General features: G+C 45.8%; 3 protein-coding genes across 3 annotated transcripts; 1 reads left to right on the top strand and 2 right to left on the bottom strand.

The window, feature by feature from the left end:
• Positions 1-734: 734 nt before the first annotated feature.
• On the bottom strand, positions 735-1266 carry EDB91DRAFT_1189407 (uncharacterized protein; the record flags this gene model as incomplete). Its single annotated transcript, XM_041320514.1, has 4 exons — positions 735-914; positions 969-989; positions 1058-1179; positions 1234-1266. Coding segments are annotated over 4 exons (329 nt in total), but the record flags the coding sequence as incomplete, so codon positions are not given.
• Positions 1267-5742: 4476 nt separating this feature from the next.
• EDB91DRAFT_1259371 (uncharacterized protein) lies at positions 5743-7621 on the top strand (the record flags this gene model as incomplete). Its single annotated transcript, XM_041324377.1, has 15 exons — positions 5743-5810; positions 5863-5944; positions 6004-6017; positions 6077-6185; positions 6242-6259; positions 6315-6340; positions 6395-6420; positions 6648-6659; positions 6712-6727; positions 6783-6923; positions 6976-7035; positions 7091-7118; positions 7170-7227; positions 7281-7489; positions 7541-7621. 15 exons carry the CDS (start codon positions 5743-5745, stop codon positions 7619-7621), a joined length of 948 nt encoding a protein of 315 aa, XP_041168299.1.
• A 386-nt stretch (positions 7622-8007) lies between these two features.
• Positions 8008-8408, bottom strand: EDB91DRAFT_1259370 (uncharacterized protein; the record flags this gene model as incomplete). Its single annotated transcript, XM_041324376.1, has 2 exons — positions 8008-8349; positions 8403-8408. 2 exons carry the CDS (start codon positions 8406-8408, stop codon positions 8008-8010), a joined length of 348 nt encoding a protein of 115 aa, XP_041168298.1.
• Positions 8409-10496: the final 2088 nt, after the last annotated feature.

Below are 10496 nucleotides of genomic sequence, written 5' to 3'. Positions count from 1 at the left end.
CTGTTTTGCTTGTCCTCATTCTATTCTTTCCAATCCTTTCATGGTGTACCCTCGTCAACTGTAGGATGTTCTAAGTCGAGCACCACACGTATATACATAGTGCTACATTTTGAAGTGAGATGTGACAAGACGGTGAGGAACGTTAACTTCGTTAAGCCAGCATGCAAGTATGACAAATGGACACAACTACAAGGATGAATGGACACAGCCACTGGTTCAGGACAGTTTGAATAAAATCGATGTATCTAGATAGATACAAACATGGCTATGATAATGTGAATTGTTTTGTTTGAACGGCGCGGCATGGCCCACTTCCACCTCCCGATAATGAGATAAAAAGAAGATACGAGCACACAATTTTAATTATAACGACCTTGCATGAACTCCGAGTCTTCTACAGCATGAATGAGTGATGCTGAAGAGTATAGCGCCTGGAGTACGAGATTGTCGAGTGTCGAGGGAAGAAGAGAGAAAGTGTTGTTGAATGACACTTCTAGTGCGGAAAAAATTATGCACTGTCTTGACTCTTGAGGGACTAAAGCAATTGCTAAAGGGGCGATCTCATTAATGATCAACCGATCAACATCGACGATTCTGTCCGCGACGCCGCCGATACATATGCGCTGAATAAGCTGAGCGCGCGGGAACCATTGAACGCAGCGTTCTGGACGAATCCAGATGACGGAAAACAACATCAGGAAAAACCAATCAAGAAGAAACGACTATCTTGAAAACCCCCCCCCACTGGAATTGAATCTAATCTATGACAATTTGATGACATACATGCACTTCCCGCAATTCGTAGGCCCTTGGTATCGGAGGCCTTGGAAGCGGATCACTGAATTGTGACGACATTCATTCGGCCACGCTCTTGGACTTCTATGAACGTGCGCGTGAGGGTCCATGAAGAATCTTGGTGTGTGATATCAGCAACTCAAGAGAATCAGTGCGAGAGGCAGCGACGGACTGAGGGCGTGATGCAAAAACTCCTGCGCAACGAGACCAAAGTAGAATTCGACGCTGAACACGATCGACTGGTATGTCTTGTCGTTCTTACCTTGTTTAGTGGGACCGTTTCACCACCTCTATAGCGCCATATCTCCACCTCGAGCACGGAAATGGTCGATAAATTCGTGAGATTGGACCAATACTCGCGCGAAAAACCTTGACCCTGACGCACTGCAAATGTTTCGTAAAGTCAGCCCACGTTCCAAAATGTCACTAGATGCGTACAATCTAAAGCGGCAGTCTGCTGGCATTGCATCTGTTTGAAAGGGTAGATAGGTTCTTCCTTCATCGCCACGGATGTCAATATTCAGCACATAATAGCAAGCCGTCTTCCTACTGTCCCCTTCAGATAGATTTGAACCCATATCACATCCTCCCTCACAAACATTGAACAATGCGTTTTACCTTCGTCCTCCTTCTTGCTGCTGCTTTGACAGCATCAATCTCTGCAGCATCCACACCTGCCAGTGACCTTGCCGACATTGAATCACAGGGATGCCCTACCAATTGCGACTATGATAGCCAATGCAGACACTGCAAGAATAAATCGTGTGTGAGTATGAGTAGTTTGCGTCCTGTATTGAACCACATGACTCACTGGCGTGGTAGTTCCTCTATTCATGCGAGGTCAATTAGTGTGGCAGTGAGTTGTGTTGCTGCCTTCACATAGGTGCAGTATGATTGATAGCACGACGCGTGAGTTACTAGTAGTGAGTTATAGGGGGGGACTCTGAATCGGAGGACATCGGGAGCAACCAAGCTTGAAAGAAGTGGAGACATAGCAGAGAATTATTTTGTATCTGGCCGAGGCAGAATGGAGAGAGAAAATGACTGCTGAACACTGACGTGAGGCAGACATCAAGAACATGACGTGACGACTTTGAAGCTATATCGGGTTAGACGTGTAACCAGTCTGGACTACGTCTTTGAGATGTTAAGAGCTTGACGTGGCTACGCCATACTTGTCCATGGTAGTATACGGCAGGCTAAGTGCCTCTACGACATCTGCTAAACCAACGAAGAACAATTACCCCAAAGGTGTTAAAACGCATACAATACACTACCCGTCACGCACCTCAACTCTCGCAGCACAAATTGATGTCCCTACCTTCCAAGCCTCATTGTCTGCTGTGGTTGATGAAATGCGTTCCTTGGCACGCGCGACCCGCCCATTCTTGCCGAGCGGCAGTATATCGGGCGAAGACATTTGTAGCCATAACTCCTCGTCCTCGTCCGCATCTTCGTCTTTGTCTGTTATATAAGTATTGCCCAAGCTGTCAGGTGAATCAAGTAAAAGGGGCCAGATGCGAGAGAACGTTTCTCGTCTGTGCCGAACGGCGTAAGACTTGAGCTGTGGGTAGTGGGAGGGATTGAAGTTCTCCCAGTAGGATATGTATTTAAACTCCCTGCGGTGTATACATTCGAGATTCTCTCGGTGATGCGTGACCTTGAGCTCCTGAATATAGGTATAGAACTCGAGCTGTCTGGAGGTGGTTTATGCACGGCATTGCGGGGACGAGGATGGTTACTTGCGGTGCGGATACGTTTGGCGGTTACAGCAGGCGCTATTGTCCTGGCGTCTATCTGCAACACCAGTCGTCGACTTGCCGGGTTAGCGCACTGTGTGCTTTGTCCTGCGTTGCGCACTCGCTTGTTGTTGTTTCACTTTGTTCCTGGTGCGGTAGCGAACGATGAATGGTGGGGAGAAGAACCGGGGAGGGATTCGTCTGTAGAGGATCCGTTCATCGGAAAGGGGAAAGTTGGGAAAGAGCCTAGAGCGGAGGAGGGTGCATTTCTCTTGGGGCTTTGATCTGAACCTAAAACAATTGGTCTCGTTGTTGGTCAATACCCACAGAGGTTCAACTACGTCTTCTGTATCCGGTCACGTTCATTCTTGTGGAGAGCTCCGTGCGTCGTTTCAGTGCGCGATGTATCCATGAGGGATATAAGCTGCCATATTGAGAGTTTGTTCAGGAGGGATCGAGACGTTCGATAGAGGAAGATGTGATCAAGTTTGGCTTCTCTTTCTTCCTCATGCTTCTGAGAGCGACTTGGTGTTGCTGGTGGCACTTCGACAGCGGTAACGTGGTGCACGGTGGAGGAAGGAGGAGCTTGACGAAATGAAGGAGAATCTGAATTGAAACTCCCAAAATGCGTATAGAAGCAATTACAGCTCTTTGCATAAAGGATGGCACCGGCGTGAAATTTTGCTCATTGTACACTCACACCCCCTGTAATTCATTATCATCATGCCCTTTATAACTATTCCTGCCTCCAAAAAACACAAGAGCCTGCTAGAGCATGACAGTGACCTTGATTCCAATGGGTCCGATGAGGACGATATTCGAATGAAAGAACTTCATCAGCAAACCGGTGAGCCACCGATATTCCCATATTTTGTACGCCGAAATGCTCTTTCCTATACATGACGTTATAAAACAATATAAAGCAATATAAAGTGATGTAGAGCAATATCTGAGTCTGAACTGAGCGTGAATTGGCGTGATTACATTGCTTTAGATTGCTATATATTACTTTGTATCGTAATTTACAGGAAAGAAGCATTGGGCTTGGAAAATACTACAAAATCTACTAATATCTGAGTCTCACCGGTTTACTGATGTTTTGGAGGAAGAGGAACCTGACTCTGACTCTGACGGCGAAGATAACGAGCCTGAGCAGTCCCAGCCCACAAAGATCCTTACACCACCTTGAGTTTCTTGTAGCTCACATCAGCACGTTCGAGCTTGCGGAAAATTGTCGTGAAATGGACAGATATGAATTGGTTTGTCGCAAGGAGGTGCATGAGCTCATCCAAATGGAGTCGGATTGCCGCAAGTTTCACATCACGACTGATCTTGCGAAATCCCATGTTGCGAAGATGATAATATAAGGGTAGTATGAGCGTACACGAGCAAAATTTCACTAAGTCTAACATTTCCTAATTGAACGAAAATTTCACGCCAGTGCCATCCTTTATGCAAAGAGCTGTAAGGTAACGAGCACTTACCAATCCGCTGGAGATCTCCATTTGTCCTCTAGCATCACATTAATCATTATATAATGTCTTCTCAGTTGGGGTGTTCACTGCGATCCGCGCTGGCATCGGTTTTCTACTACCTCAATTGAGCATACCACAGTATACCCTACTCTGCTTCGCTCGCACCACCACCGTTAGCATGAATCTGAGGGAATATTGTGGTACTTGTTGGCGGCTGGACGAAGCGAAATGATGAATTTATCGCCTAGTCGTGGCTGAGGGGATGAAGGTGGAAGAAGTGCAGGGATGAACCCTGCGATGCTTAACAAGGAGTTGAAGGAAGGGTATTAGGGATGCGGTGAGATATAATTATTTGTTTTTCAGGTGGATGGCAACCGGGGTAGTCGAGTAGTGACGACCAACTCGCTCGTGTTCAAGTCAACAGTATATCCTGAATGGTGTGTTTCTCCTTCTCTTGTCTGAGTCTAATTCAAGTTCACTGTTTTGTATGTTCCTGCTCTTCTTGTATTCCTACTCTCGTGGCGTCCGCTCTTCGTGGAACGTCTCAAACGAACGGGATGACTTTGCTCAAATCCTTGAGCCAGGGAAAGTGCCTCTTCTGACCCTGGACTGAGTCATTTTGATCAGATGCAGCAAGGTTAGAGGATAGATCGAAGAGAATAGCAGACGTGGGAGAACGAACTTGGGAAAGAGGACAGCTGTGCGTGTCACAACACGGGTCATCGATAACGATGAGCGCTCGAGCTGCCGGATGAGCTGTGCTGATCGGCTCCATGACATTTTCATCCCAGGCGAAGTGCTTGCTGTTACTGTTGACCCACCCTTTTCCCTGACCTTGATAATTTCAGCTTTCGCAATTCGAAAATCGTTGCGAGTGATGCTGACGCTACTGTCGAGACCAATGGTGCTGGACCCTCGCGCATGACGGATACACTCCTTCACCTTGGTTATCCCCAGCTACCGGAATCGCGCTTTTAAATCCTTCCTGCAATTCCTTGTATCAGCTATTTAAGGTCTGTTGGCATCATCATCCAGGCCTCCGAGGCAGGTCAGCATATCCAGTGACGCCCGCTCTATTGATGTATATCCTTTAATTAGTACAGCCGGCTATATAATAATGTCCGAGGTCTACTTTCTGGAGTTCAACAAGGGACTCTCTTACGCACAGCCCGTCCCAACCACGGTGCATCACGCATAATGCTGTTGGGAATCTGGAGGATATTTATTAGCATAATCGCGCATATCATAAATCTCCCGAATCTTATACACGCGGATCGTTGATGAACTGCCGGATGAGCTGTGCTGACGACTTCTTCGAGACGCATATGCCATTTTCCTCCCAGGCGAAGTGCTGTTACTGTTGACCCACCTTTCCTCTGACCTTGATAACGGCTTCCGCAATTTGAAAAGCGTCGCTCAGGATCACTGTCATGAGTGATGCTGACGCTCCCGTCGATGCCATATAAACGTATGCATGTTGCCTTACCTCTTGCTACTCATCGCAAGGCCTCATCTTCCGCATAGTATTAGAGACCAGCTACATCAAGGCACATATGCTGTTTCCGTGGGACTTTGGTGCATAGGTCTGATCAGGGGGCTGCATACTATGAACCAAAATAAAGATCTCTTCTTGATGCGGGCACCACTCTCGGAACAGGTATAAACCACGAAGTGTTTCATGACCGCCTTATAGCTCTCGCTCGAGAGATTTGCATTCTAGCATGGCATCCAACATGGCATTCAACATCGATCTGAATAATTCCTTTGGTGCACTATATATCGGCGCTACTATTGGTGCAATGTCAGTCCAATTTTCAATATGAGGGTCGCTCATTTCCGACTGATCTTGATAGTTTTTTCGGTTTGAGCAATGTCCAAGCGTTTCTTTACTTCCAGGCACACAGGGACGAGGGAATCACATTCTACAAAATTGCAGTAAGTCCCTGTGTACTAGAATGAAAGGAAAGCCCCCATTGATCTAACACAATGTTAAGGTATGCTGGCTCTGGTAAGGTTTCTAGCGCTTGTTCGCTGGTGCTACAGTTGACTTGACGATCGCACTCGCAGTTTTCTCGATGCTTTGCATGTCGCTTTGGTCAATCACATCATATACTATTATCTTATCGTCAACTATGCAAATCCGCTAGCACTTCCCGAGATTGTGTGGAGCTTTAAGGTGCGCAATGATCGCAACTATACTGGACTGTTCCCTTTTGATCTCATCACGCGTAGGTGATGATGATCATCGACGTAAGCTATCACGAGCGAGCTATTGCGTGATGTACCTCATCTCATGACTTCTCAGACACTTATTGTGTATACTGTGCACCTGTGAGTATTACTTCGGCCAGTGGATTTTCCTGCTGATATACTTTCGTACCATAGCCTATATCTGCAGCGGATATGGATACGTATGCATCCACTGAGGCTACAATGACACTGAGCTTACCTGATCATCTTAGTTAGCAAAGGGAGAACTAGAATTTTGCCTGCGGTCATGGTAAGCGGTCATATCGCAGCTGGCCTCCTGTCGATCTGAGAATACCATAAGACGGTACCCATTGTCTCGGTTTTAGGCAAGTAAACACAAAGTGTCGTAATTTTTTTTGACTGACGTTGACCCATCTGTATCCCACAGGCGTTGCCATCGGTGAAGTAGAATGCATTTTCTTGATCTGCTACTGACCCTTCCTCTTCACCAGTTCTGCTCAGGGCAATGTAAATAAAAGCCTCGCTGCACCGATTGGCTATCTCACCTAACACATTAATCTAGATTCAAGTGCCATCTTTTTTCGGAGCTGGATAGTATTCGGTGGACCGTCTACCTGGGTTTGGGCGCGGTCACGTTGATCGACATCCTCATCGCCACTTCATTGTGTTACCTCCTTGCTACTGCCAAGACGGGGTTCACTAAGTATGGCTTTTCCTAGTGTTTTTTCTTCTCTGGCTGATAGATAGTATTGTAGAACAGATAGGACACTTCAGACGCTCGTGAGAGACATTATCAATACAGGATGCTTGACAAGGTATGCGTTTCGTATCGTTTCTTTCGCCATCCTGCCACTGATTCCCAACTTTCAGTGTGTTATCGATGGCGTGCATAATCACAGTGAGTGCCCCCTATGGCATTTACAATACCGTGGCTTATCGCCTCCTACAGGGCGCAGTAATGCCAAACAACCTCATCTACCTTGCAATCGAGTGGCTACTGTCCAAATGTACGCTTTGTTAGCTCCGTATTGCACGCAGAAAGCTTATTCGACGCCCTTAGTATATGTGAACTCCTATATGGCTCTACTGAACGCGCGTTATTACCACGATGGAAGCGCACACACTTCACAAGCCCGACCCCCGCAAGTCTACCGCCCAGAGTTACAGGTCAAAGTTTCACAGGACGTATTTCCCCGAATTTCCACATCGGACAAGTTGCAGGTCCCCGACAAGGCTCGGGAACACCCCACTTACTACACTCCTGTCGGGGTCCGTTCGAAGACAGCTGACAGTGGGTACATTTGTTGATGGAGGATTCAGGCGGGATGTGCCCATCCCATTGAAGTGGTCACAGAGTCGTTCTCGAAGTTGTATCAGTGTACCGGCATCTCTCGAGGGTAGACCAGATTTCTGAATATTCAACTCTGCGCCCTGCTTATGAGACATGTTCGGTACTTATCGGTTTCTTAGAATAACATAGACGTGCGACAGGTCGCTCGTTTAACTCACATTCCAACTTGTCCCTGTGACCTTTGACCGTTATGGGCAGTAAGCCTGGTTGTTCAGGCGAAAATCCCAGTGAGTAATTGGCATCTGTGATAACTGTGGTACATGCGGTACATAACTTGCCATGTTCTTGTTACAACCTGCGAGTGCTTGCCTGACGTATAGCAAGTGACATGTCAAAGTTAAGACAGTACAGTGTATTAGGCGGCTCGCAGTTTGAACCGTGTCGATAACTGGAGGTTTGTCAATAGCTCAGTCTACATCACGTCAACACTCTCAAATTACATCGCATCCACATCGTTCGGTATCGGTCTCTCAACGCCCGCAGAAACATACAAACTCTCCATCTTCTTAGCATACATCGCAAACCGCCTCTCATCCTGCTCATCATCCCACATCGCAAGCACTTCCCCCAATCCCGGCCTTGCCCTAACAACATCCCCCCTGATCTCCCTCGCATACCCCATCTCATACCGTCCCAAAAAATGAAAGTTGATCAAATCGAAAGGATTGTCAGTTTCTGAGTGTTGTTTCTCGAGCGTGTGGATGCGTTTTCGTTCATATGCGAGTCTTTCATCAGGTGTGGTGGGGATGGGGATGAGCCCGAACCATATGAGTGCGAGCTAGGTGCTGGTGAGGTCTGAGAGGGTGAAGGGGATGAAGGAGCAGGCTATACTGTCATAATGATGCATAAAAACAGGCTAAGTAGCAGATTTTGATGATGCATCAACCATGTTAGTGAGCAGTGGTGCCTGAACCTCATCTGATGATCCCAGTTGGCAAAATGATGCATAGTGATGTATCATTGATGCATCATCATGTCAGGCCTCCCTACATTATCCCCACACCTCACACCTCCGCATTTTTCAGCCACATGGTGTGGGAATTACCCCACAACACCTCAAACATCACCCAATTTGGTATACCCCACAATTATAATTATTCTCACACCCTCCCCACCTCACTGCAGCTTCACCAGCACACTACAATAGGTCCCTGTTCATATATAGGTAGTAGTTTAGTATATATATGTATAATATAATATAATAGACCGCTTTTTTTGTTTATTTGTGTGACAGCTCCCCCTCCAGGCCCCTTTCAAAATAGGGAATAGGGTAGGGTACAGAACACTTTCGCATTTTTGCCCCTTTGATAGGGAAGTGTCCCAGGGCATTCAGAACATGTTTATTAGTATATATGAAGAGATTCCGATCCTTATTTGACCCCCTGAAGCGCCCTACATCAATAGATATGGTATATATGCAGGAAATCACAAAATATGTTCTCATTTGATTATTTCTAGGTGGACAGACTCATAAAAATGATTCCCAGCATCTATTTAACAATGGGAACAATGTATAAGGAGCCCAGGACCATAGGAGAATGCCATGTTGCACAGTGTACCCCCCTCTTCTGGTGGTTTACCCCCTGTGAAAGATTTTCCTGCAGGACCGGACCTCAAGGGGGGTGAGGGTCATATTCCTATGCATATTTAGAGTATATCTATCATATAGCTAGCCCATGATACATGCAGGATCCTTCTACAGGAACAAAATAATAGAAAGTCGCATTTTGATGTTTTTGATGTTTTTCAGGATTTCACCCTTGCCCACATGGCCCACCCAGCTCATATATCATTAGTGGTACACACATATATGTGTCCTGTGCTAAGGATCAACTAGATATAGGGCGGAAATTTGAGATCTGATGTAAAGGGGGTATTTCTACTGATCAGGAGCCAGCATGGTAATCAAGACTGTGATAAGTGATCAGAGACCTAGGATACCTTTCCTATATGTCCCTGATGATAGCCCTAAAACCTCAGAGAGATCCATGAATGATTGACTAAATGACAGGTAAAATGACATATGTGTGAAAAGTGACAATTGACATCTTTTCACACAAAGTCACATTTATATGATACAGGTTGAAGGTATCATTAAAAATATGTAGGATATATGGTAAACTACCTAAGGAACCTATACTACCTAATGCCCTGAGGATAGGGTGGGTTGAAGAGATGTAGTGTAAATATGAGTTGACCCAGCATTAAAGTCCTACCACTGCTCAACTGACCATTGTCGATGTTTTGGGCCTTTGAAGTTTCCCACACTCAATTTGTCATCTATTTCACTTCCTCAGCACTCAATTCTTGTTAGATTGTGCTATAAATCTGTATATATAATACTGAATATTTTTCAAATGTACTCCAGGTTTCTGATTATCAAGATTCGATGTTTTGAAGGTATGGTCCCCTTATCAGTAGAAATAGCAAGTATATACACTACCTCAACACTCCAGCCTATTTTGAGCTGATCCTTAGTACAAGACACATATATGCATGTACCACTGATGATATATGAGCTGGGTGGGCCATGTGGGCAAGGGTGAAATACTGAAAAACATCAAAAACATCAAAATGCGACTTTCTATTATTTTGTTCCTGTAGAAGGATCCTGCATGTATCATGGGCTAGCTATATGATAGATATACTCTAAATATGCATAGGAATATGCCCCTCACCCCCCTTGAGGTCCGGTCCTGCAGGAAAATCTTTCACAGGGGGTAAACCACCAGAAGAGGGGGGTACACTGTGCAACATGGCATTCTCCTATGGTCCTGGGCTCCTTATACATTGTTCCCATTGTTAAATAGATGCTGGGAATCATTTTTATGAGTCTGTCCACCTAGAAATAATCAAATGAGAACATATTTTGTGATTTCCTGCATATATACTATCTATTGATGTAGGACGCTTCAGGGGGTCAAA

Source organism: Suillus paluster (assembly GCF_016628075.1).
Source record: "Suillus paluster strain FC165 chromosome Unknown EDB91scaffold_704, whole genome shotgun sequence".
In the NCBI taxonomy this organism is placed as follows: Eukaryota; Fungi; Basidiomycota; class Agaricomycetes; order Boletales; family Suillaceae; genus Suillus; species Suillus paluster.
Note: the sequence above shows the minus strand (reverse complement) of the source record. Positions and strands in the feature narration are given on the sequence as shown.